At 42.2% G+C, this 26,617-nt stretch overlaps 1 protein-coding gene across 1 annotated transcript; it reads right to left on the reverse strand.

Moving 5' to 3' along the window:
• On the reverse strand, window positions 1-24,936 carry SLC25A46 (solute carrier family 25 member 46). Its single transcript, XM_055430410.2, has 8 exons — window positions 24,555-24,936; window positions 21,731-21,773; window positions 20,748-20,805; window positions 17,945-18,022; window positions 17,400-17,500; window positions 8,997-9,053; window positions 7,717-7,774; window positions 1-4,013 (listed from the first exon to the last, which is right to left on the reverse strand). The coding sequence occupies exons 1-8, from the start codon at window positions 24,820-24,822 to the stop codon at window positions 3,435-3,437; spliced, it is 1,242 nt and encodes a 413-aa protein (XP_055286385.1). The 5' UTR covers window positions 24,823-24,936; the 3' UTR covers window positions 1-3,434.
• Window positions 24,937-26,617: the final 1,681 nt, after the last annotated feature.

Consider the following 26,617-nt stretch of genomic DNA (forward strand, 5'->3'; position numbering starts at 1 on the left):
ACATATTTTGGGGGGACATATTCTGAACCTCCTCACCACCAGACTTAGTAGTCTTCTAGCATGAGTAAGAGAAGTTAGTATTTTATTTCAACGTTTTATTTAACCTTTTCAAATTACACAATTTGCTGAAAACATTTAAAATACCAGTGAGACAAAAACAACTTAAAAAAAGAAAAAACTCACAGACCAAATACCTCTTCTAGCTGAGGTATGCTACATAAGATTCATTGTCAAATCACAAGTTTTTGTTACGCAATTATACAACTTGGAAGCATATCAATGATACACAGTCACTCAAAAGAAAGACATTATATACCCAGTTTATATGAGAGAGAGAGAAAAGGAGAGCAATGTACAGCTACTTGAAAGAGAAACCAGAAATGCCAAAGTTAAGTATCACTTATATTCTAGTGCAATGTGAGCTGTTACCAACGGGATTTTATTTCCATAATATTATTGAAAATAACTAATTCAAACCTATCTTCAAGAGCTGGCAGATTATTCATTTTTTCCCCATAAGATCTGGGAAGCAATCTAAGGGCAAATACCCTCCACAATGTCAATTGAAAAAACAAATATCCAAGCACTGTGTGTTGTTTCCTGAGCAGATGTATGGATACACGGAAAGACTGAAGTATCTGTACCCGTCAGTTAAGCGAATGCTTTGTGCGGTTTTAACAAGCCCGGTGCTGAAAAGACAGCTGTGAACAGGCAAGCATACCTTGCAAAAATGAGCGAGACCGCTTGCCTCTCCGTTTTACTTCTGAAAACACTATCAAACCCCACAGTTCACAGTCATCTTGGAATTTGTTTTGACGCATAACATCCAGTGCTGGAGTTTAAAGACTTATACTATTTACACTAGAGATTATTTTGCAAGAAACCATAGAGTCCCTCAAAGGAAAGAGATTTAGAAACAGATTTGGTAAGCCAGTTCATAAACTCACTTAACACAGTTAAGTGATCTTAACCAGATGTTTCAGTTTTTAATTGCATTGCTTTCAGACTATTCGAATTAAGAAACCCAACAATGTAAGTAAGGCAAGCCTATGACGCTTCAGCTCCACGGCCAAACCTAGCTTATGGAAGGGGACCATTGGGACTGTGAAATATTTTAATAGAATATTATTCATGATACTACTAATAACACTGAATTAAAAATGTTATTCTAAGGTATTATATTAAGAACTATAGCCTATGGGTATTTGACTTTGGCAGCTAAAGAAACAAAGCAATTTTTAAAAGGGAAAGAGCATGTCTAATGTTTATTTTGCTTATTCCTTTCTAAATTCAGTTAAACATATTTGGCCAACATTTAAGTGCTTCAATTTTAAAGATTTCTTTTTATATTTCAACTAATTTGGAATGGTAATAAAAAACCAGTATTTTACTTGCCACATTTCAACTTTAGTTTTAAGTTGTACTCTTTCTCCAAAGAGAAAATAAGACCAACCTACTTGTGTGTGGTTCAGCTTATCAGTCTTATGATGATTTCATAATGAGACAGTACTATATAACTGAATCTTCATGATAGCATCCATAAAAGAATCTTGAAATATCTAGTTTTTAGCTAGATAAAGGATCCTAGATTTTCACTAGTAGATACTTGATTCCATTCAGATTCTGTTCTATAAATTTTCTAAAACCTGTAATTTTCAGAAGTTTACTCTTTTCTGAAACCATCTTTGATTATAATAAAAATGAAAGGGTTTTTAGGAAGTTGGACATATTATAAACATCTAAAACTTTACTCAGTAATTCAACGGCAATGAAAACAATTTATATGCTGCAAATTAGACAAATCATTATCTGAAAGTGTATAACTTATGTTTAATTTTATTTTCCCCCTCTTGGTAGAACGGGAAAATAGAAAACCTGTGTGCTTTAGTCAGCAAAAAAAACCAAAACGCATTCACGTGATCGTCGAGAGCTGCCACATCCATACCGTTTGATACCGTTTGATCCTGTTTGGGTATCTTTTGGTTTCAACATTATTAATCACAAAAAGTGGCCATTTCACTGACATTCAGCAAGTAAAATAGATCTCAGTTTGTATGCATTCTAGGTTGGACAAAATCAGTGCAGTCACCATACTCCAGCTTGCTAAATGGATCAATCAAATGCATATTATTTTACTATACAAAGAGCCTCACCCACCAAATTCAATTTAGGGACAGAATTTTTTAAATTAAACTGATTACCAACATTGTTGCTTATTATTTGTTCAAATTCTTTTCTTCACCCATAAAAAGCAAGGACAAACTTCCTTTAAAGTTTCTATTTTTCATCAGTATTCATCCAAACAAGTTTCAATAAAGGGTGATAAACCTGCATTTCCCCCTTATGTATATCTAGTTTAGAGAATACAACTATGAACAAAAACTAGAAGAAAATAAAAATTAAAGCCATTATTTAATGATGACTCTATGAAAGGCATGAGGCACAAATTCCCAGGTAAATTTTAATCATGTCTTCTCTAAGACAGGTCATTCAGAAGTGAAAAGGCAAGTGACATTCGCTTTTAGTACACAATTTGTAAATGTGGAAACAGGAATAGTCGTCATGATTATTTTCTGTCTCTGTTAATAACAGTGGCTCTAAAAACAGTCTGATGATTCATAAAACTAGGTAAGCAAATCAAACTTTATAAACGTATGACAGATTATAAAGTTGCTGGCACTGCAGTGGTGGGTTTGATATGGACAAGTATGCCGTTTGCCTTTAATCTTTTGGGTAACTTGCCTTTTAATGCTTTGTTCTGATATTCAAGCAGAAAGTACCTAACTTCGTTTTATACAGTAAGCTGATCTAAGAGTGGAACATATGTAGGGATGAAGGAAATTCCAAGTTATGTGTATGCATATAAATGGCTTTATAATAATAGATGTTCAGCCATTAAAGTTCTACAGGGACAGTGCAATTCAAAACTCAGCTTCTGCTTACAGACTGCCAAATCTAATCCTTCTTGTCTTTATTACTGACAACATAATTTGCTTAAAGGTAAAGTATGACCTCCTGCTACTATAGGCTGTACTAAGAATGACACACTAATGTCAATCCAGAAGGTGAAATAAACGTGTAATAAACATTAAAGTCAGATGAAACAAATTCAGCTCTGTGAAATTTGGTTTTCAATTTGCTCACAAATATTTGCTTCTTCCCAAGATTCTTTTTAGTTTGGCATTAGTGCAATACTAGCTAGAATTTAATTCATACGAGTGTTTTTACTGAGTTTTCAAATTTGGAATACTGTGAATCCAAAATATGTATCTATGCCTTTTTTAAAAAGTGGAGAATCAATATAATCATCATGGGCTGTCCTGCCAGTTTCAGCTCTTATCCATTTTGAACCCCCAGTTTTTCACTTTTGTCCTTCATAATTTCATAACGAAGTATCCAGAGGATGTCTTTCAGACTAACCAGGACTCTGAATCTCAAGCGCTATTCTGAAGCAGTGTGGAGTAGAGGATTTTGGTAATCTGTAGCACGGCCGCGTGCAGCGTGTACTGGACGACCACGGCGCCGAACCCTTTGTAAAAGCCGAGCGCGCCCTCCTCCCTCCTGATGCTGTTGACGCAGTCTCGCACGCCCTCGTACTGCGTGTTAATCGGCAGCACCTCGTAGCCCAGGTCCGTGTTGTCGATGATGGTGCGCGTCCCCTGCACGTGCAGGCGGTGCAGAACCGTCTCCAGCGGGTAGAGCGTGACGTCAGAGCAGAGGCTGGCCGCGAAGTTGGCGATGAGCTCCGGAAAGTAGGCGTCCAGCACGCTCTGCACTGGGCTGGCGCTCTCGGCGAGGTGGCCGTCGTAAGCCCTCCTCTTCAGGACGAGCAGGACGACCTTCTGGACGACCGAGCTGATGACGTAGTGCAGAAGCCCGTGCAGCACCGTGGGGAAGACCAAGGCCAGGAGCGGCAGCAGGCGCTTGCTGTGAGGCACGCCCAGGCCCATCGCTCTTCCAATCCCCTCCTTCACACACTCCAGAATCCCGGCGCCGTCTCGGATGATCTCACTCTACGAAAGGGAGGAAACGACTGAAAGTCATCATCTGCTTCTCCCGCCACAGAGGAGGATTCTTCTTAGGCCCCTTTAAATCCCTTTTAAATTAATGTTCTGACTAAAGGGGAGAAACATCAATGGTTTGCAAATGACAAATGTTATCTAGGCACTAGATCCTTTTTTCAAATAAAATTTCACAAAACAGCAGCGAAGCTGGGAGCTATTCCAACTGGGGAAGGGAGACAGGGAATGGGATGTGGAGGGGGACACACCAGGTGTCCCATCCTCAAGAAGCTCCCCAGGGCTCATCTGAAAAGCAGCAACTACCGTACACGAGGCGGCTCAGTGCTTGGGTCGAAGGCACGGCTTTACCCCCTGGCTCCAGCACGGACTGGCTGGTTCTGTGATCACTGCACATTCCTTTACTTCTCCTAAGAGCCTACTCTTCTACAAAAGTGGGATTAGGCCGACCCACCTTTATGCACAGAGCTGCTGGGAGCATTAAATGCAAGGCCTGGTGCACAGAAAGCCTCAGGAGGTGTTAAGTCATTATCACCCACAATGTCTCTCCTTTTTATAATTACAGGATGTGTATAAGAAGTTGTGATACTGGTTACAGAGGCGCAGACAGGCAGAAAAGGACTTCCCTGGTGGCTCAGTGGTAAAGAACCCAATGCAGGAGACAAGGGTTCGATCCTTGCATCAGAAAGATCCCCTGGAGGAGGGCATGGCAGCCCACTCCAATATCCTTGCCTGGAGAATCCCATGGACAGAGGAGCCTGGCAGGCTGCAGTCCACGGGGCTGCAGAGGAGCTGGACACTTAGCGACTAAACAACAAAGAGGCCAGCTTGGCTGCAGCAGTGACTGAAGAGAAGAGCAAAACGTGAAGTTAAAAGGTATTCTGGGGCCACACCGTGCCACCGTGCAGACTTCGGTCTTCAGTCAGATGGGATGACTAGCTGGTCTGAAGCCTGAGGCGGATAAGATGTAATTCGTGTTACAGTGGCTGTGGTGCAGAGGAGCCTGACAGCAGAGGCTGAAAGATGTGATGGTGCACTGGAATAGCAGGCGCAAAGGAATAAGGTGCTTCAGTTGTGCTTTCATCATAAAATTACAGCCGACAGGAACTCCTGGTGGACGGGACGTAGGTTATGGGAAAGGGAAGACAAGCATGAGCTCAGAGCCGCCAGCCAGAGGAGCTGCAGGGACAGCAGTCCTCTCACTAAGCCGGGCTGGCAGCAACCGGAGAGCTCCAGAGTTCAGAAAGGAGTCTCAGCTGTGAGCTCCAAGTGCAGTTTATAGTCTAAAAAGAAAAGGTTGGAGCCGGACACATATAATGTGCGAGTTTTCAGTAAAGCTAAACCGTGAGACTAAGATGACCTAACCTCGGTCATTCCCTGCCTCTGTCTCCCTTCCCTAGCAGCCAAAGAGATCCCACTCAGGACCTAAGTCAGATCATGCCATCCTTCTGCTCAAGCCCACCACCGACTTCCCGTCGCCCTCAAAGCAGAGCCCAACCATCACAGTGGTCTGCAGCGTCCTGCGTGTGCTCTGCCCTTTTCCACCTCAGACCTCACCTCCCCGTTCTCCCGCCCCGAGTCAGCGTCAGCTGTGCCGGCCTCCCCTCTGCTTCACAAAGGTTCGTCGGATGCAAGGCTCTCGCGGGGTCTCAGATGCTCTGCTCCCAAACACCCGTGTGGCTCTTATGTTCACACCGTTATGCAAAGGACCTCTCCTTCTGAGCGAGAACTTTCTGGGTCTCTAAATAAGAGTAGTCACTCCTCTCTACCCATCACACCTCTTAATTTCCCTGTTTTATTTTTATTCTCTTTGGCACTTAGCACCATGAAGTATCCTTTTATTTGTCTTGTTTACTCTGCTGAGAAGTCTGAAATTCATCTCAGAGAATGAGTCAACATGGATCCGTACTCAGCAAAAGGATGTGAGCATTGCAACTTAAGGACACTAACCCTGCATGAGAAAGTAGAAAGGCCTTTAAATCCAGGAAACAGAACAAGGGGTCTTAGTAAAGGACAACAACGCACTAGGAAGTTGATATTTAAGAGCTCCAGGAAGTGTTCTTTAGGAGATCTATGCATAAATGTGTGATTTCCAAGGCAAAGACTATTCTCAAAGAGATCTAAGCTCCCCAGACAAGCAAAACCCCCACCGACTATGAAGCAGGAGCAGACCACCTCAGACACTCCCTGAAGTCAGAGCTGAGGACAAGGTGACTGCCTAGTTACGAAGGGTGAAGGAAATACGAAGGCGAGGCTTCTCTAATTCTCAGACTCATAGAGGTGGGGCTGAAAGGAGTACAGCCACTGTGGCGCAGAGCCGGGGGCCACGGCCTGCGCCCTGGAGCGCAGCGAAGACGTTGGAAAGACTGCACTCAAGCAGGGAGGGCGCGCCAGAGAGTGGAGATCTGAGGAGGGGAAGAGAGAACCAGGAGGTCAGGCAGGAGGAAGCGGTCAGCAGGCGGGAGCCCAGGCAGGAAGACATCGGAGATGCTGGGCCAAAAACTCAGAATCAACAGCTAGTGAGCCAGGAACTCTACACAAATAATTCACTTAATCTTTGTAGTTCAGTTAAAATACTGTTCCCATTTGATGGATGAGAAAAATAAGATTTAGAAAGGCTAACACATCAGCTCTAAGTCACACACCTAATTTAAGCAGAGAAATGATTGTGATGCGGGGCTGTCTGACGCTAACACTTGTTTTCCCCAATGTATCACCCTGTTTGTTTTTCCTTCATTATCTTCCTGCGATTGTTTTCCTTAACTTTGAAATGATGCCATCTTATAGTGATAACTCTTTAAACTGCAGCCCCATACAAAGATTATACCATTTTCACACTGTCAAGTGCAAGGGGATAGGAAACACCTGGGTAGCAAGACATTAATGTCAAATAATAATCCTATAAAATACATAAAGAAATCAATGATGTGGCCAGAAAAGCACCTGAGTGGACAGAGTACTCTGAAGAGGTAACGCTGATCCGGTGAGGCTTTTATAGAGAAAACTCGTACACGCCAAAGACAGAAATATGCTAGAGCATCTGCCACTGGAGACAGAGACGGGGGCAGGCAGCTGGACTGTGAGGAGGGTAAAACAGGCTCGCTCAGGGTTTCAAGGGGAGGAACGGCATTGAGAAAGGACCTGAACTCAGGGTGCCCGCGGCGCCACCACGTGGTTAGAAACAGTGTAAACTGTGAGCAGGAGACTGCTCCAGCTTCCTTAGCACACAGCATCAAATGCTCCTTAAAGGGAGTGTTTAAAAAGAATGCTACCTGGTAACTAGCTATGGGAACTACTCTTCTCACTGTTTCTCCTTCAAGCAGTCATTTATTATCTGATAAGCCATAACCATTTGAGTTATGTATAAGCGTCTTAAAAAGTTGGGGGGAACCCTATAGATTTTTTCCTATTCAGAGCCAGTCACAGGCTGGGTTCTGAGACATCTGAATGGACAGTATAGCTGCCTATCATAAGGGATAAAAACCATTAACACTAGAGGCATAAATTAAATTTGCAAAGAAAACTGACACACTGGCAATGTACCTAGTATACAATCTCTGATATATGTACAGTATCTGTGAAAAAAAATTTTAGAAGGATATTGTCTTAAATTTTTATTACATTATCAGACATACATAATATACTGAATATTCCAAGACATTTTTAATGAAAAAAATGACAATAAAAAATAGCTCACCTGTACTGTTTCAATTAGACTTGCTGAATAAAAAGGCATTGCCACTATATAAGTTAGGCTGTAGAAATTAAAACAAACTTATCAGTACACTGAAACAAGAAGCTTACACTAAATTTTTTAATACCTATTTTAATGTATCATCATAATTTATATCAAGCTTGGATAACAGCTTCAAGGTTTTCAACTATTAATATCTATAGCCTGAAGATATCCAGAGACCTATAACGTAAGATGCTTTACTCAACAATTAGAGACGAAAAACTATGTATTAAAATAACACAGGGACAGCCTGCAAAGAAAATAACCTATTTTGGACCAGTAAAATGTCGGCTTGTTTATGACGCACTGTTGGAACATCTACCTGTACACAGCTAATGTAGCCTATGAATCAGATACTTCAAATTTAGGATGAGGGATCCATTCCATTGCTTGCCTTTTTAGTGACATCTGAACAAGGCTACTGTTCTGCTATTGTCCTATCTATTATCATTATTCATTCCCAGATTTCCCACCCAGCAGAGCTAACTAAGCCAGTCTTCCATGGTGAGTGAAGTCCCCTTTCATTATTAAAAAACAATATTGTACAGCTTTGCAAAGTTGCTTCCTATTGCCACTGTTGAGACATACAACTTTGCAAGCCTGCAAAATATAGTCACTTAAAATAATGTCAAGGTGGGACTTACCTAACCCCATGGGCCAGGTCCTGGCAAGTAGTGGTTTTCAAGGTGAAGGGAACATCACTAAGTAATAATGTGCTGGAATGTCCCACAGAGGGAGCCAGCAAGCTGGGGGGTTTCCAATTCACAATCTTCAAGAAAAATTAAAAAGTGAAGAGTAAAATTCTAATCTATAAAAATGGTCAGTGTTGTAATGTCACTAAGTGCCTTTAGGACTACATTTTAATGACACTAAGGTTTTGAGTTTGCTCATCACCATACAAATAAATTTGTATGTCTGCTTACCAATAAAATAATGATAATAATTATAGTAATAATAATTTTCCTGGCAATTCAGGTTTAACAAGTTGACGATCCTTGCTAACTTCCTAAGAACACAAAGAAAAAAGTTGTGATTTCAGCCTTCCAAATTAGAAAGATTTGAAAGATAACATATATTTCAGGATTTTATTCCTAAACTTTGTTAATTTTCTTATTAAGTTTTAGTCCCACAAATATTCTTTTGCTCTTATTTTCCTTAACTTTTATTTAATAAGTTTTTTTAAGTTCCAACACTATAAAAACTGGTTAAATTTCAATACAAATGCTGCTTTTGATACTTACGATTTCAATAGAAGGTGTTCCCCTATTTGTTTAGGATTCCATTTATGTGAAATCTCCCTAAAAAATAAATAAAACAAAAGCCATGCTATTTAAAACATCCTGAATTAGCTCAAGTTTTAAAAAGGTAATCAATTTTTTTTTTTTTTAATCTGTAGGAGAAATATATTCTAAGGTTGAACAATTTTCTTTCTGGGACCCGTCAAACAATTACAGTGGGTTGGAAAGAAAAAAAACATAGGCAGTCTTTCTGTCTGCGCTGACAAAGGAGGAAGCATTATAACTTATGACAGAAATAGACACGGGGGAGCTCCCTGGTAGCCCAGGTTAGGACCCCATGCTTTCACTACCGAGGACCTGGGTTCAATCCCTGGTCTGGGAACTAAGATTCCAGCAGCCATGCAGTGTGGCTGCAAAAAAAATGGCAGACAGGAGAACAATGGATGCGGAAGGGAAAGGCAGACAGGAAAACAGAATAAAGGAAGGAGCGCTAAAAGACATATACATTTGTGTAGCAGCTAATTTTCAAAGTGCTTCTACTTATTAAGATGGCATTACTTTTGTGCTTTTTATTGTATTCTATCATCTTTTTAAGCTCCTGCTCTATGCCAGCCATTGTGCGAAGCACTTCAGATAAATTATTTCTCAGCGTCACAATGAACCCGTAACCCTCATTTCACAGATGAGGCAACAGGCTCAGAGATGGTTCGTAACTCACCCAAAGCCACACAACCAGTTAGTGGTGGAACGGGCTCTAAACCCTGGTCCACATGACTTGAGGTCTATACGGTCTGCCTGTACTGCCTCTCATCTCACTTGACAGAAGAAGGAATCCTGTGAGATAAACAGATATTGCCTTGTATATCTTACTGCCTCGTAACACCTATGAGGTATTGCCTTTGACTTATGAGAAAAGTAAAGGTCAAAAGGATCACAGGGATATGTTCGAAGGAGAGGGACAGAATGCCAGGTCTGGGACCGAGGTCTAGGACTGTGTGCTTCCTGCGACTTAGGTTACTTCTGGAAACCCGAAAAGAGAAGAGAGGCAAGGTGAATGGAGAACAAACAGGGAGAAAGTCACATCAAGAGAAAAGCCAAACAAGAGAACATACGGAGAATAGAGGGGAAATCGAAACAGAGGCAGAAAAACACGAAGAGGCGGACAGAGAGGGTGCGAGGCGGGGGGGGCGGAAGGTGCAGTCACAGAAAAGGAAAACGTACAGCCAAAGGAGACTGGCGGCCAGCAGCTCGGCGATTACACTGGGCACGTGCCAGACCCTACAGCCAGAGCGGGAGCCCGACAGAAACATTCTGTGTGAAACGAGCAAACATGACATAAGGAGACAAAGGTATGTTTCATATGCGAAAGGTTAAGGAAACCACTGATAACACAAGTGCTCTAGAAACAAAGCCAGGACACTCACGGCATGCGTGACACATGGATATTGCTACATTTTCTAGAGACTGAAAGGTCTGTAGAGAAACTCTGGGAAAACAACCATCTCTGATTTTTAACACCTTAGAGAATGTTCTGGGTCCCATTCTGATGAAATTATCACCAGAATACTATACTAGCTCTGAACAATTGTAGAAAAACAGCTGGAATGACATTTAATGATTCTATGACAAAAACTGTAAAAAACACTAGGCTACTCATCTTACTGACAGTGACTTTATGATTATAATGCAAAATATGCTAAAAGGTCTGTAAATCTATTACTCTTGCGTGTGTGCCAACTTGCTTCAGTCATGTCCCACTCTTTGTGACACTGTGGACTGCAGTCCAGCACGCTCCTGTCCATGGGATTCTCCAGACAAGAATGCTGGAGTGGGCTGCCATGCCCTCCTCCAGGGTCTCTTCCCGACCCAGGGATCGAACCTGTGTCTCCTACATCTCTTGCTCTGGCAGGTGGATTCTTTACCACTAAGGGCACCTGGGAAGCCCTCTATTCTCTTATATGGCCTCAAACAGGGTTACCACAGGTTATTATGATGTTAATTTTGAGCATTTCATTAACATTATGGATACGCGGGTCTGTAACCTGCCTTTCTGTAAGGACTGGGACACCTTTGCTTTGAGCACTAATTGTTGTTCAGTCACTAAATGTTGTCTGACTCTTCGCGACCCACGGACTGCAGCATGCCAGGCTTCCCTGTCCTTCACCATCTCCTGGAGTTTGCTCAGACTCACTGAATACTAATTATTGCTGCCAATTCTTAAGATCATTAGGATTAAGGTAAAAAGAGCAAAAAGAGAAATTTAAAACCAAGTATAAAAAAAATGACACACTCTTCCTGGTATCTGGTATCTATTCCTTTATAAAATGTGTAAAACTTACTGCCACAGCTCTAGAAATTTAAACTAGTGCATTTAAATCCTTCAGGAAAGAGGGTAGTGTAAAAGTCTACTTCTGATTAAACCTTTTTATATTTCATCACCAAATACCAGAATATGTAGCTATTTTTAATTCACTATCTTCACAAGCAAACACTGCCCTTCAAACGAGCAACAATATTAAAGAGAAGTGACTTGCTTTTTATCAGGCTTCTTATTTGATATACACACACTCCCATCACAATCAATATACAAAAGCAAGAGAATTCTGAAATAACTCTGTGCAGCCTTTACTTTTTAAAAATAATTATTTACTTATTTAATGGCTGTGCCGGGTCTTGGATGCGGCACTGGTTTTGCTCTAGTTGTGGTGCACAGGCTTCTGACTGTGGCACTTCTCTCGTAGTAGAGCACAGGCTCTGGGGCACACGGGCTCGTCAGTCGCGGCTCGCTGGCTCTAGAGCACTGGCCCAGCACTTGTGTCGCACAGACCCAGCTGCTCCATGGCATGTGGGATCTTCTTCCCTGCATCTCCCACACTGGCAGCAGATTCTTTACCGCTGAGCCACCAGGGAAGCCCCCAGCCTTCACTTTCAATTGCTTCTGACTTTCCCATGTTCAAAGAGCTACCCTCTTTAAGAAAAAACATCTAGCCCAAGCCCCTCACCTTCCAGCTCCTTCTCTTCTTCTCTCCTCTTCCCAGCTGACTGTCAGAACTTACTGTTTCCATGCCCTAACTTCCCACTCATCACGGAGCCCATTCCAAACTGGCTTTTGCCCTATTATTCTACAGAAACCGCTCCTGCCAAGGTCCCCGTGGCCTCCATCCACACTGAATCAAATGGGCATTTTCAAGGTTGTGCCTTATTTGACCTCTCAGCAGCCATCGCACCTGTGCTCCCCGCTGCATCTGCACGCCGTCCCTGCCCCCGTATTCCACTACCCCAGACTCTTCCAGCCTTCCCCTCTCTTCTGGTCTCTACTTGGGACTCCTGTGCAGGGGCATTTTTCTTAGCTCAGTGACTTACGCTGGAGTTCCTAAAGGCGGAAGCCCTCTTCTTTTCTTGCTTTATGTGTTATCTCCTTCCCTAGGCAACCTCATCCAACAGGACGCTTCAGAAACCTCCCAAATCTGTTGTCTTCAGTTTAGACTTCTCTCTGTGTCAGAATGAACTTGTCCAAAATCAAACTTACGATTTTTCTTTCTTAGCCTCTTTCAGTGTTCCCTAAGGGAGAACTGTTAATCAGAAAGGAAATCTACTCAACTGGAGAAAGATTTCACTGGATTTAAATTGGAATGTGCTCAACGTCAGTGAATTCAGAGCAGTCATAAGGAGAAACAGACAACAGGAGAAGAAAACAGTAAAATGTACAACTGCACACGAGAGATGAGTCAGACTAGCAGCCAGATGGATTCCGTGAGAGACTGGACTACACAGGCAGCCTTGGGTGCGGTGCTCCTTATGTGAGTGACCTGAGAAAGGCCACTTCAGGGCAGAGCACACAAAGTCTGACTGACTCTGCCTCAGGGAAGGTTTGGGGAAGGCCCGGGATGGATCTGGGCAGTAGACAAAGAACGATCCCAGATGATGACCCAGGGTTATAGTCATTTTTTTTTAGGAGTAATAAATACTGAGCAACTATAAGTGTGGTGACTTAACAAGCATCACAGATTTATTCTTTCTCTTCGATGTGATCGTCGTCAGTATAAAAAGACTAAATACTGGTGAATCCATACCGTCTCACCTAGCGATCACCATGCAATTCAAGAACCTCGGTCTCAAAGACCCTAGAGCCGTCCTCAAAGTATAACTTCCGTGAAACGCTGAGGCTTACTACTTCTTACTAGTTGGATACTTTGTCTGCTATGACTTTGTTTTCCCCCAAGAAAAGTCAACCTTGCCCAAAGCAGTCAGAATTTTAAAAAAAGAAAAAAGGTTTATACTCTAAGAATGGCTTTATTTAACATCTAATTGTTGTTCAGTCGCTAAGTTGTGTCCAACTTTTTTGCAACCCAAGGACTGTCGCCCATCAGGCTCCTCTGTCCATGGGATTTTCAGGCAAGAAGACTGGAGTTGGTTGCCTTTCATTCTCCAGGGGATCTTTCTGACCCAGGGATCGAACCCGCATCTCCAGCATTGGCAGGTGGATTCTTTACCACTGAGCCACCAGAGAAGCCTGACATCCAGTTACATAACCCAAAATCCTAGAAGTCACCCTTGACACCTCCTTGTCTATCACTAACCAACTTTAATCCATCACCAAGTTCAATCAATTTTCCCTAAATATATCTCAAAGTCACCCATTTACACCCATCTCAAAGATACCATCCTGGTTCTAGTTACCGTATTTCTTTCCTAGGCTGTGATAGCTTACAAACACGTATTCTTATACCTATTTTGGTCCTCCTGAGGTCTTTTCATCTCCACTTATAATGACCCTTTAAAATACATCTGATTATGTCACTGACGCCTACTTAAAACTCTCCAATATTCTTAAGGTGGTCTACAAGGTCAAGCACAGACCGGCTCTTGCTCTCCATCCTGCTCTGAGTTCAAACTCTATGAGCGTTTCCCTCAATTACCAGGGTTGCCCAGGTGGCTCAGGTGGCAAAGAATCTGCCTGCAATGCAGGAGATTTGCATTCAATCCCTGGGTCGGGAAGATCTCCTGGAGAAGGGCATGGTGACCCGCTCCAGTATTCCTGCCTGGAGAACCCCATGGCCAGAGGAGCCTGGTGGGGAATAGTCCACGGGGTCACAAAGAGTCGGACCGGACTGAGCAACTAACACACATTCCCTCAGTTACATGAACTCTTCACATTCCCCCCACCACACTCTGCACAAATGAGTCTGTGTCTCCTGACTGCCATTTGGATCTCAGCTTAAGTGTCACTTTCTTAGCGACACTGTTCCTAACCCTCTAACACTGTCATGGAACCATATTCTTTTCCTTTAGAGAACAAATCTCAATTTGCCATTATTCATACATTATTGGGATTATTTTACGTAACATATGTCCCTTACACTAGATCCCAAGCATTGTGGTCAAAGGTACCTTTTGTATCTTCTCCTCACTGTACATATACCTGATTTTAGCAAGGATCAAGCACATAGTAGGGACTCAGGAAACATGAGCTAAACAAATAAATGAAGTGATGAGTGAGATTTACCACCAAAAGTTAACCCAAGTAGAATATCTCAAAGATAACCTTTAATGTCATCTTCAATAAGATTCAAAATGACCAGGAGAAGATATATACCCACACAACTAACGTGTCTGTATGCCTACAGGATAAGAAAGTTAGATAACAAAATTCTGTCTTCTCATTCCCACTTTTCTTTCCCCTTCCCTTAACCTGAAGTTAAAGCTACTACTTCATCTCTGCTTTAGAGAAATGCTGCTGCGTCCCTAAGGGTCCAGAACTAGACAGCAGTGTGGGTGCGTGCACGTGTGTGCGAAGCCGCTTGACTCAGTCGTGTCGGACTCTCTGCAACCCTATGGACTGTAGCCCACCAGGCTCCTCTGTCTGTGGGACTCTCTGGGAACGAATTCTGGAGTGGGGAGCCATTCCCTTCTCCAGGGAATCTCCCGTTCCACAGATCAAACCCACGTTTCCTGGGGCTCCTGCGTTGCACGCAGATTCTTCCCCACTGAGCCACTGGGGAAGCCCAAAAGCAGTATAGCCAGGACCAAGAGTGTTCTGACTGCAAATACAGAATTCTTTACACTTTATAATACAGAAATCACTGAACTCTGTTAAATTTTTATTTAGCTCATGTTTCCTGAATCTCTACTATGTGCTCAAAAGCAGGCACACAGGAAGGAGAAGAAACAAAAGCAATCTGTGACCCTACAGGCTGGAACCTAGTGTAAGGGACACACGTTAAAATAAAATAAGCCCACTAATGAATGATGACAGGCTGAATTTTGTGTTTTTGGAGAATGTCAAGGACACTTGATGATAAGTACTACATATTGACTGTGTGTGTGCTGTAAAAAGCAACGGGGTAAAATTATTGAAGGTTAGAAATTCGTATTTTTTTAAAGTATGAGAGGAACAACTTTTAGCTGATGAAACGTTTTTGTCTGCAACATTTAGCAAAGCTATGTGAAAGGAACTTCAAGGCTATGTGGTCCTTTGAAAGCACTCACAGTGGCAAACCTGATATCAGTCTCTTCTGTGTTTATTTCCTTCCCCATAAAGACTGAATCTCAAGTCTGAGATGCTAGTGGCTGCACCTTCAACTCCCTCACTTCCTTGTCAATCCAAAAAATTAACCCTGCCAGGAGCCAATTCTGGATTAACAAACCATTTGCTCTTTAACTCCACCCCTGGGGTTTACCGTTGATAGAGAAAATCAGAGTCCTGCTAAACAGCACCTGAACACATTTATGGGATCCCCAACATCATCTCTTAACGCTATTTCCATGGGTTCCTTACACAGTCCCCTCCTGTCACTCATGCTGTTGCTGCCCCAAACAGGTGTCACTGGTCTGATGCTCTCTGACCCCTGTGCTCAGCCTTCTTCCACCCCATCCTGCTTCAGAGAGAAGAGGGACCCGTAAGCAAACATTCCGAACCTTCCTCCCGCCTCCCTCCAGGAGAATCCACAGTTCTGATTCCGCTCTCAGCTTCCAGGCCACCACTGTCCTCCAGCTTACTGCTCCTGCCAATTTGTTCTCTGAGCATCTTTCTACACATCCAGCTGCCCGCCCACCCCCACGCAGAGCCCGGGGTTCTGTCCCTGGTTCACTCTGTCATTTAATCTACACTTTCTCCTTAGGGAAATTCACCCATCCCCAAGCTTCAACTGAACACTCAAAGCCACGCCTCCAGGTTCAAATTTTCCCTGAACTCTGACCCACAGTTCCAGCCTCTTCTAGGCATGTCCCCTGGATGTCTCAGACTTCATTTATTGAGAGCTGCCTTCCTCATCTTTCCCAATCCAGCTTACTCTTCTTTATGAATTCTCCAACTCAGTTCCAATCGAGAAATCTGTCACTGCTGCTAAATCACTCTCCTACAACTCCATTCCCAATATTATCAATTATACTTCAAAAATGTCTGTCCAGCTTCTGTTCTATTCCTTAGTTGAGGCCCTTCTCAATCTGGCCTATTTTACCATAACAGTTTTCCATAAGTCTCTATCTGCATCAGTCCTTTTTCTAAACATTGCCACTTGAATATATCCTTGATCGAATAACCTGTATATTAAAAAAAAGCAAACAATCCCCCACCTTAGATTTCCAACTCCATAGACAATAAAATCTAAGTCACTTAATAAAGGCAGAACCATGCTGCAGTCTAGCACCTCAGCTTCTCATCTTATCCTGCTCCATACATGCCCAATATTCTAAGCACAAGACACTTCTTACCACTCAGACCTTCCAATTTCCATAAAATTGTGGACACTGTCACCTCGACTTGCTCTCCTACTCTGCCAAGTTATTTCCTACTCATAATTCCAGATCTAGCTCAGACTTCAGGTTTTAAAAAGAATGTTTGCCGATAAATCCATATAAAGTGTCCCGTGGACTCCAAAAGGGGTTTAATTATAGTATGAATCATGATGTGGGCTTCCCTCGTGGCTCAGTTGGTAAAGAATCTGCCTGCAATCAGGAGATCCGGGTTCCATCCTTGGGTCGGGAGGAGCCACTGGAGAAGGAAATGGCAACCCACTGTGCCTGGGAAATCCCACAGACAGAGGAGTCTGGCGGGCTACAGTCCATGAAGGAAATGGCAATCCACTCTAGTGTTCTTGACTGGAGAATTTCATGGACAGAGGAGCCTGGCGGGCTATAGTCCATGGGGTCGCAAAGAGTCAGACACAACTGAGTGACTGAACTAAACTGAATACACAGCAGTAGGAGCTGAAAGACATATCTTAATAGATACTAGACCAGGAAGGGTTTTCTTTATTGCATACCAATTCCGTAAGACATAATTATTGATTCTGTTTCTTCTCTTAGCTACTTTAGGCAAGTTTTCAAATTCAAGGTATTTTTAGCAACTATCATTTTTTCATATTTTTAATATGAAGCTAATAATGAAAAATGCCAAAAAGGTACCTTGGTAAAGGTGTGAATTCACTAATTATTCCCTCTGCTCCAAGTGTGATTCCCTGCACGATAAATGTACTTCCCATTCCTTTCCAAAGGGCCCTTGGTCCCTAAAATGAACAAAATTTATTATTATTTCTGTTAATGCCTAAAAAGGAAGTATAAAAGTTCTTAATAAAACTTGGTATTAATGTTTTCTGCTCTTTTCCAGTAAGACATTATTCTAAGAACATTTAAGTAGAGAATGACAAGTATATTAACTCCTTTCTTTAATATTTGTTGGGTGGCCTATATTTAGGCCAAGACACTCCAAATTAATTATCTCTAATATGGATTAAGTACCCTTAATATTTAATTAATTTTGGCAAAGGTGTGAAGTTACTGACTATTCAGTGATATCAAAAGATATCATTACTCAGCTAAATTAGTTTTAGCATAAGAGTTATAATATCTTCAGTAACTAAATTAAAAGGAATTATTGTTGGTTTAACTGTTACTAAGGCCAAATGGTACATTATAAATAACTTTAATAGAAGGGACAGATTATTTCTCACCTGGGTTTTGTTGAAGCTGTACATAATATTGATGACTGTAAATGGGGTGAGATGATAGTGCCGAGCATGGTAGTTAACCTGTAAAAAAGATATTTATGATTATTGTTTTGTCAAGAGATAAGAGCATGAAAGATACACAGTGGGGTCATAGCATAAACAGAAGTTCAATTGTAAAGTCAGCATGAATTATACAGAAGCAAAATTACTTTAGAAAATGCCTTAAATAACTTAAAAGTAAAGAACATGTGGTTATACACACACAACCCTGAAAGACCAATGCATAATATATCCGGGCTTCCCTCATAGCTCAGTTGGTAAAGAATCTGCCTGCAATAAAATATATAATAAAGAAGGCTTTGTTGTTTGATATTTATGTTTCCTTAAACAGCAGCATGAAATTCACTATGGCAAAATGCTCATGCCATTTGACACACAGGAACCACGAAGAACTCTGGGAACAGAATTCTGTCTTCCATGGCAAGCAGTAACAAGTTATAAACAACTGGGAAATTATGAAATCAGTATAGGGGATCAGAACTAATATTTATTAAGTGACATAATAAAAAAGTATCAGAATGCATCATACACTCTGAAAGTATTACTTTATAAAACAACATCACTCATACATGTATACACTGGATCACAATGCAGTACTGTCACAATGTAAAAAATGTATCTAAAATTCGCTCTTCTATGGCACATACTGTTCATGCTATTTAAATACTGAATTCTCTCTATATGCTTACATTTTGGTGCTAAGCATAAAAAACTTATTTTTTAAGAAAACTAGTTTATCTTTTCTAACTCAATTTTCAAAGAAGATGTTACACTATAGTGCTTTTGCCAGTGTGGCCCACTAGCCCTCAAAAGTCTCATTATCCTTTCAGGGGATAGACAAGTTCCAGGTTATTTTCCTGATGCTAAGGCATCATTTTCCTTCTTTACTATGATGACATTTCCAATGCTGGTGCAAAAGCAACAGTGGGTGAGATGCTAACTCTGGCGTGACTGAAGGCAGTGGCGCCGACTGCATGTTTGTATTCATCTGACTCACGGGTGAAGAGGCAAAAGCCACTTTCCCTAAAAGATGCCCTTGGTGAAGCAGTAAGATAAACTAATTTTATAGAATCTTGACTCCTGAGTACGCATCATCTTTCTAATTTAATATTTTGTGTACTGCATAATGAATATGCTGTCGTAAGAAAAACAACTTGTCTGATGGAGCTATGAGTCTGAAAATAGCCATTTTTTCATGGAATCCATTTTTTTTCTGGAAAAACTAACAAGACTGTAGTTACTTGGGACAAACATATTTTTAAAACTAAACAAAATGGCTCATTGATTAGAAAACAAGAATATTAGTTGCCAATGATAAATTTGAGCCTATGAGCAAAAATTAGAAATCTGGAAACCCTATGTCCACCATCATGAACCTACCAAAACTCAAACACTTTTCTGGTGAGATTTATAGTGATTGCAATGATGGTGGTTTTTTAATACAGTAAAAGCAAATGTCATAACATTTAGAAGATCTATATAATCAGTAAATCAATGTTTTTCAATTAATCAATGCAGGATGGAACAGAATCACACATGGGTGAAAAGAAACCCATTCAACAGGAAGGACAGATCAATAGGTTTTAATGTAAAAGAATAGAAAAAAATTTAATCTGTGTGGTTTCAGATTTCACATTGCAAATAACTTTATCTGCCAATTATCTAAAAAGATATAAAACTCCCATTTTTAAATACATATGTATATAAGGCTAGGCTTTCTTGTTTCTTTCAAAAACCACGTGTTGTAACAGACTGACTGCAGAAACAGATGTGACAATCGGGCTGCCTTCTATGATGCCAGACATTAAAGATACTTTCAAAAAAGGTACAGTGATTTTTCATAACAATGTTATTTATGCTAATACCTCATCAATTTATTATTATTTTTATGAATTAAACATATGTGTATATATATATAGGAGAAGGAAATGGCAACCCACTCCAGTATTCTTGGCTGAAAAATTCCATAGACGGAGAAGCCTGGTAGGCTACAGTCCATGGGACTGCAAAGAGCTGGACAGGACTGAGCAATTTCACTCATACATATATGTAAATTTTCCCAGTCTGGGGTTCTGAAATGGCAAATACTGGTAGATAAAATCCATAAATGTGAGAGTTGGACTGTGAAGAAAGCTGAGCGCCAAAGAATTGATGCTTTTGAACTGTGGTGTTGGAGAAGACTCTTGAGAGTCCCTTGGACTGCAAGGAGATCCAACCAGTCCATTCTAAAGGAGATCAGTCCTGGGTGTTCATTGGAAGGACTGATGCTAAAGCTGAAGCTCCAATACTTTGGTCACCTAATGCAAAGAGCTGACTCATTGGAAAAGACCCCGATGCTGGGAGGGATTGGGGGCAGGAGGATAAAGGGACAACAGAGAATGAGATGGCTGGATGGTATCACCAGCTGGATGGTATCACCGACTCGATGGACATGAGTTTGAGTAAACTCTGGGAGTTGGTGATGGACAGGGAGGCCTGGCGTGCTGTGATTCATGGGGTCGCAAAGAGTCGGACACAACTGAGCGGCTGAACTGAACTGAATCCATATAAACAATCGTTCTTTGGGGATCTCAATAAATTTTAAGACTTAGCTTTCAAAGACCAAAAAGTTTGAGAACTGATGTATTTACATTTTGGTATACATCACGTGGAATAATGGTTACATGGTGTCAGCCATTTATCTGAGGCCTATATGTCAAATCAAGCTTAGGATCACTGTTTAGAAAACCACAAAAAGTACATTTACCTGACACTGGCGGCGCAGAACGATGCAGGGATGGGCCAGTACGTTTTCTGTAAAAAGACTATAAAAGGACAATTCATATTTACAACACACGTAAAACTGAATTTATTCTTAAAGAATCATGTATTACTTAAGTGATACATTGTTCTTAAAAGTAAAAAAATAGAGTTTTCAAATGTTTAGACACGTTTACAAATCACTGTACCAATAACAAGATTCAATATGAAAAAAAACTAAAGTCAGACTTGCAAACTGGTAAGCAAAGAAACAACATAATATTAATATGTACAGTATAAAGATGAAATTAACGATACACTTGTAGGCCTGATATGGAAAACTTACTTCCTAGACAATTTAAATGTCCCTTCCCCTTTCTTTCAGAGGATGTGTTGTGAACTAAGTTCTTACCAGAAGAGCCAACCATCCTATAAATTTTGGCGTGGATGTACTTTGCACTTAAGTTATAGGGATTTTAATGAACATATTAGGTGAAACCTAGATGCTATGCTTTTTCCCTAACAACTCTTTATCATATCAACCCTAGCTGAATCAAACATCACAAAATAAACATTAAAGGCATCTCAAAAATTATATTCACACAATATTTTACAATATATGGAAATGTTGATTCTACAGATACTATGCTGCTAAATATCTTGTCATAATTCTGATGTTGAGGAAAAAAGTTCAATGCAAAATTACTTGTTTTTGGAGGCGGAGATAAGATTACACTTTATTTTTTGGACAAACAAATGAAAAGTTATTACAATATTCCTTTAAATTATTTTGTGTTTATAAAATTGAATGAATTTTCACTATCATTATGGGGGGAAATTATAGGTTTTAAATAATTTTTTCTGCACAGAACTTTTCAATATTTAACTACTTCTCCAAAAATCAATCTAAAGGAAGTAACACTATTTAACATTATAAAGAAAAAAACTAAATAAAACTTGAATTAAAAATCTTTATAGACAAAATATTACCTTGCAAGTCCAATACCAAATCCAGCAAATCTATTCAACTGCTCTAAAATAGAAGGAATAAGATTACTCATAACCATTATTTAGGTTTACCGTAGAAAAGAACAAAAAATATCTTTTTACTAACATGATAGTCATTTAAACTCCATGTCCCCAAATCGAATTTTGCCAGGGGCCAGAAAGGTCATTTGAACCAGTGAAGAGCTCCATTGGGGCTTGTGGCAAGTTGCAAGGGGTAGACTCCCTAACTGCTTTTCAGCTCCAATTCACTGTTGCCACATGGAACTCCGAGTCCAGGGTTTCAAAGCCGTGATTTTTCTAAACAGATATTCTCATTTTTATATAGTATCTTCCAATTTTAAAATATTGGCACCTATTTTAAAAAGGATTAAAATTTCATGTAGACCAAATCAAACATGTTTGCAAGTAAATGCCAAGGACTACTAGTTTTCAACTTCCGACTAATTTTTCTAGTGAAGACTTTGAGTGATAACTTTCATCAACCATATCTTCCGTGCTATAATCAGTCATTCACTGTGACTGGTGGAAAGTATCTGTGTTCCACCAACAGTTACAAGCACAATATCTCATGAATGTGATTAAGTTGGAAGAGCACTCAGGGTAGCTGAAATGGGAAAAGGAGGCGCTCTTCTCTCGCCTCCCAAGTTTTAAAGACTGATGTGTTGTTATTTAGTTAAGTCGTGTCCAACTCTTTTGTGACCCCAGTGACTGTAGCCCACTAGGCTCCTCTGTCCACGGGATTTGCCAGGCAATACTGGAGTGGGTTGCAATTTTTCTCCAGAATAGTTTGATAGTAGCTGCTTAATTCCTGGAAAAGGATATGGCAACCTACTCTAGTACTCCCGCCTGAAAAGTCCCAGGGACTGAGGCCACCTAACACCCTACATTCCATGGGTGGCAAAAAGTCGGACATGACTGAGTGGCTAAACATGCAGCTAAATCAGGTCTCCAATACACTACTGTGTACATCCGTGCTGCTGCTAATGGCACAGCTATAGTCTGATCAGGAGGGCTTACAGCTGGAAGATTCCTACTCATGTGTCAACAGAAAACAAATTTTTTTCTCCTTAACTTAAAATCATAAAGATGAAATATCAAACCCCGAGAGACTAGACATTAAATTTCAGCTATAATATTCACAAGGGATGATTATTCTCCCATTCTCTTTCCCCTCCCCTTCTCCAATCCCTCCCTCTCATCTCCGCTCTGCTAAATGAAGTAATGCCCTCACTATTCCCGAAGAGACAGAACAAGACCATGGAAACAACCCCTGGGGAAACCACCATTGCCTTGAAAAATGTACAAGGGCAGAGGCTTTTTTTGCCCAATTAAGATACTTTCCGCCTTTCATCTTTTCCCTTTGTGTTTGCATAGGTCATCCAATAAACTAACAAAAAATACCACTGACATTTTCTGGAAGGTGTCAGGAAGGTTTACTAGTATTAACTAAGTCTCCCAGGCGTCTATCCTCTTTGCAGTTTTTCACCAGCCTCTTAACTGCTGCAAAACACCCCCCCACAAAACCCTGGATATTAAGATCTCCCAGTTGTAACCATCAACGCATAAATTATGAAAAGATAAAATGTCTGCCTAAGAAGGTAACTGTGAGGCAATCACATATGCATTTTGAATAATCTATAACTTTCCAGTACTCCTGGGACCTATGGGAAAAAACAGCGCTAGACACAGTGAAAACCTAACTGTATATATAACACTGAGTAAGTCACTGATCCTCCATCTATCCTCACTGGATGATAGTACAGTGTGTTCCTTCCCGTAACCCAAACCAAATAAATGTTACTGTACTTCCTAGTCAAAGAAATGAGACTAAAACTTATGTCTAGAACGTACATAATATTTGAGAATATGGTCTATTATTCTAACACTTTCTGGAGAACGGGAACATGCAGCAGCTATTATCTCCATTTTATAAACCCAGACGATGTTGAAAATATCTAGATTACATAGGATTGCAATTAAAACATCTCTTATCTTCTGACAAGGAGGCCTGGAGTGCTGCAGTCCATGGGGTCGCAGAGTCCGACACGACTCAGCGACTGAACTGAACAGAACAATTATGTCTTGATTCCAAATTCTTATCTTGAAAATGTCTTGTTTTTCATTCTTCAGTGCAGTTTTTAAGTGCAAAAAAAAAGAAATCAGGAGGTGGGAAAATACAGTAGTTTGGGATCTAGAACACAAACACAACTCCTATGACTACACGGAAAGAAGAAAGGTTGACTTTTAGCCTGCTGTGTGCTCCACACTGTGTCAGGCATTACTGACACTTCATTTTGTTTGTTGTTGTTGTTGTTTTTACAAAACCCTGAATTATTCTTCTATACACTTAAAGATGAGGACAGCAAGAGAGCACAGAAGTGAGCCCAAGACTGCCTATGGTCTCGGAGAAAGTTCTCTGCGCAACGCAAAGTCACCACCGATCAATGGAATGAAGGTGATACAGCGGCCGGTCAATTAGCTATTTTTCACGTGAGTCCCGATAAACAGCAAACCAGTTTCCTTTGCGGTTCAGGGCATGGGAGGTAGCATGCCGAAACCCTCCGTGGTCGCTGCCACGCCAAGGCTAAGGCAAGCCTCTCCAGACAGCACTGGAGTAGGGAGAGGGCGAAGCAGCGCCGAGGGGCGGCGCGGCGGGTCTCTGGGGCGCGACCCCGCGCGGCTCCGGGGTCCGCGGGGCCCGGGCCGCCGACCACCGCCCCCGCCCCTCGACGCCCGGGGCCCTCCCGGCCGCCCCGCGCGGCCGCCCCCGGGCCTCCCCGCCGCCCGCCCTGCCCCCGGGCCTCACCGCCGCTGCGCCCCGCGCCGCCGGGGCAGGGCGCCTCCGCCGGGCCCTCGGGCGGCGAGCAGGGCGCGGGCGCGCCGCGCGGCGGGCTCTCCTCGGCCCAGTGCAGGTTGCGGCTCCCCGGGATGTCCGGGGGCGAGGTCACCCAGCGGCTCAGGTCCGACGCGGAGCTGAAGGACCTCGCTGGAAAGGCGCCGCCAAAGCCCGGCTCGTCTCGGGCCCCACCGCGGTAGCCCAAGCCGTCGAACCCGTCCGGGCGCCGCGGATGCATCGCGCTCGGGGGCAGGATGGGGCCAGCCCGCCCCGGAGCCCGCCGCCGCCCGGGCCACACAGCGTCTCCTCAGCGGCCGCGGCGCCCGGGCAGCCTGACACCCGGAAGTCACGCCGCCAGCCCGGACGTGCCGGGACCACGTGACCCTACGGCTTCCTGCGGCCGCGGGAGGCGCGGTTGCTAAGGAAACGCGGCGGCACGCGGAGCGGCGGCCCGCGCGGGGGATGCCGGGAGGCGGGGCGGGCGGTGCCGGGAGGCGGGGCGGGATAGGGGGTGCCGGGGTTTGGAGGGAGGCCTGTAATCGCGCGAGAGGCGACGCGCGCTGGGCGTCTCGCCGGAAGTGCCTCGCCCCACATAGGGGCCCGAGATCTCCATTGCCCTCGCTAACGCCCCGCCAGCCACGAAGGGGCTCTTGGAGGCCCCAGTCTCCGGTGCCCGCAAGGTCACAGCTGGCTCTCCCTCCCGTGCCTGGCTCTCTGACTGAGGTCTGCTGGGACGGCTGGTTCGGCCCCGTGAACCCGGCAGCGTGCGCACGGCTGGAGCAAGCCTTACACTAGAAAGCAGGCGGCGGGAGAAACCCTCCTGGCCCCACCCCGAAACACAAACTGCTCCCCAGGACTTAGGAATTAAGCATCTTGCTTTTCTAAGGCCACGAAACGACTTTGAATAGTTTTCTGAAGTTTCTTTTTTCCCTTTTGCTTCTCAGTCATTCAGGGGCATATTTAAATCCTAAACGATACTGTTCAAAACTGAGACCTAGTTGGAAAATTAAGAGGACTTGTAAAGAGTCATCTACTACCTGTTTTTATTAGCTCCATGGGCCCTTTTGGCAGCATGTCTCTCCGTAGATCTCAGACAGCCCAGCATGTGTTCTGCCTCGGTCCTTTCTTCCCCCGGCCGCCCAGGATTCTGAGGGCTTTCAGAGGAGAACTCTGACGCGCTATTCTCAGTCTTCCACAAGCGAACCTTTTTTTCAAAGTCTTGAGTTGTGATGTGGCTGGGAAAATGTATTCTTTTCCTTAGTAAGTGTATTCAGTATTACTCCAACGCTAGTACCTAGTTACTGGATATTTAATATCCAGTTAGTTACTGGACGTAATAAAGATATATCTGTGTTCTTTAAAAAGGATGGCTCAGGGTTGGGAATGGCTAAGGTCCAAAACTTATTGTTTATTACAAGGAGGAGAAAAAGGCCTCCGTGTGTGTATGTGTGTGTGTGTGTGTGTGTGTGTGTATATATATATATATATATATATATATATACATACTTTTCATATAAAAACAAGGGTATCTCACAATTTCACATCTATGTCAATGGAGAAAGGATGCCTTATTAAAAGGATAACTGGGTAGCCAGTTGAGAGGAAGAAACAACAGCCTCACCTCACAACCTACTGTTAAGTGAATTCCAGCTGTAATATATTGCTTTTTATTTTTAGTTTTTGCATATTGAATATTGGAAGAAAATACTTGCTGAATATTTCAGATAGTGGATTGGAAAACTTTATGAAGGTGACAGCAAAGTTAAAAGCAGTGTAGAGAAAGAGTAATCAACTTGACCATACAAAATTTAAATTTCTACATGAGATAAAAAAGTAAAAACGCAATAATTGAAATTTAAAGACAAACCACAGACTGGGAAAATGACACTTTAACATGGTTTGGACAATGGGTTCAGTTCAGTTCAGACGAACTCTTATCAGTAAGGGAAAAGCAGTAGAAATATAAGCAAAGGACATGAAGAGGCAATTAATTTTTTTTAAAAAATGCAAACGGGTAATAGTTAAATTAAGAA

The sequence above is a fragment of the Moschus berezovskii genome, chromosome 8 (assembly GCF_049115385.1).
Source record: "Moschus berezovskii isolate FMDL1 chromosome 8, NW_MosBer_1.0, whole genome shotgun sequence".
NCBI classification, from domain to species: domain Eukaryota; kingdom Metazoa; phylum Chordata; class Mammalia; order Artiodactyla; family Moschidae; genus Moschus; species Moschus berezovskii.

Coding starts and splice junctions, on each gene's coding strand:
- SLC25A46 (XM_055430410.2), bottom strand. CDS start 24,822: ATGCATCCGCGGCGCCCGGACGGGTTCGACGGCTTGGGCTACCGCGGT. Junction 9,054..17,399: donor GAATTCACACCTTTACCAAG/GTACCTTTTTGG, acceptor TTTATTTTTTAG/GGAGATTTCACATAAATGGA. Junction 4,014..7,716: donor GTCTAATTGAAACAGTACAG/GTGAGCTATTTT, acceptor TCCCTTTCGTAG/AGTGAGATCATCCGAGACGG.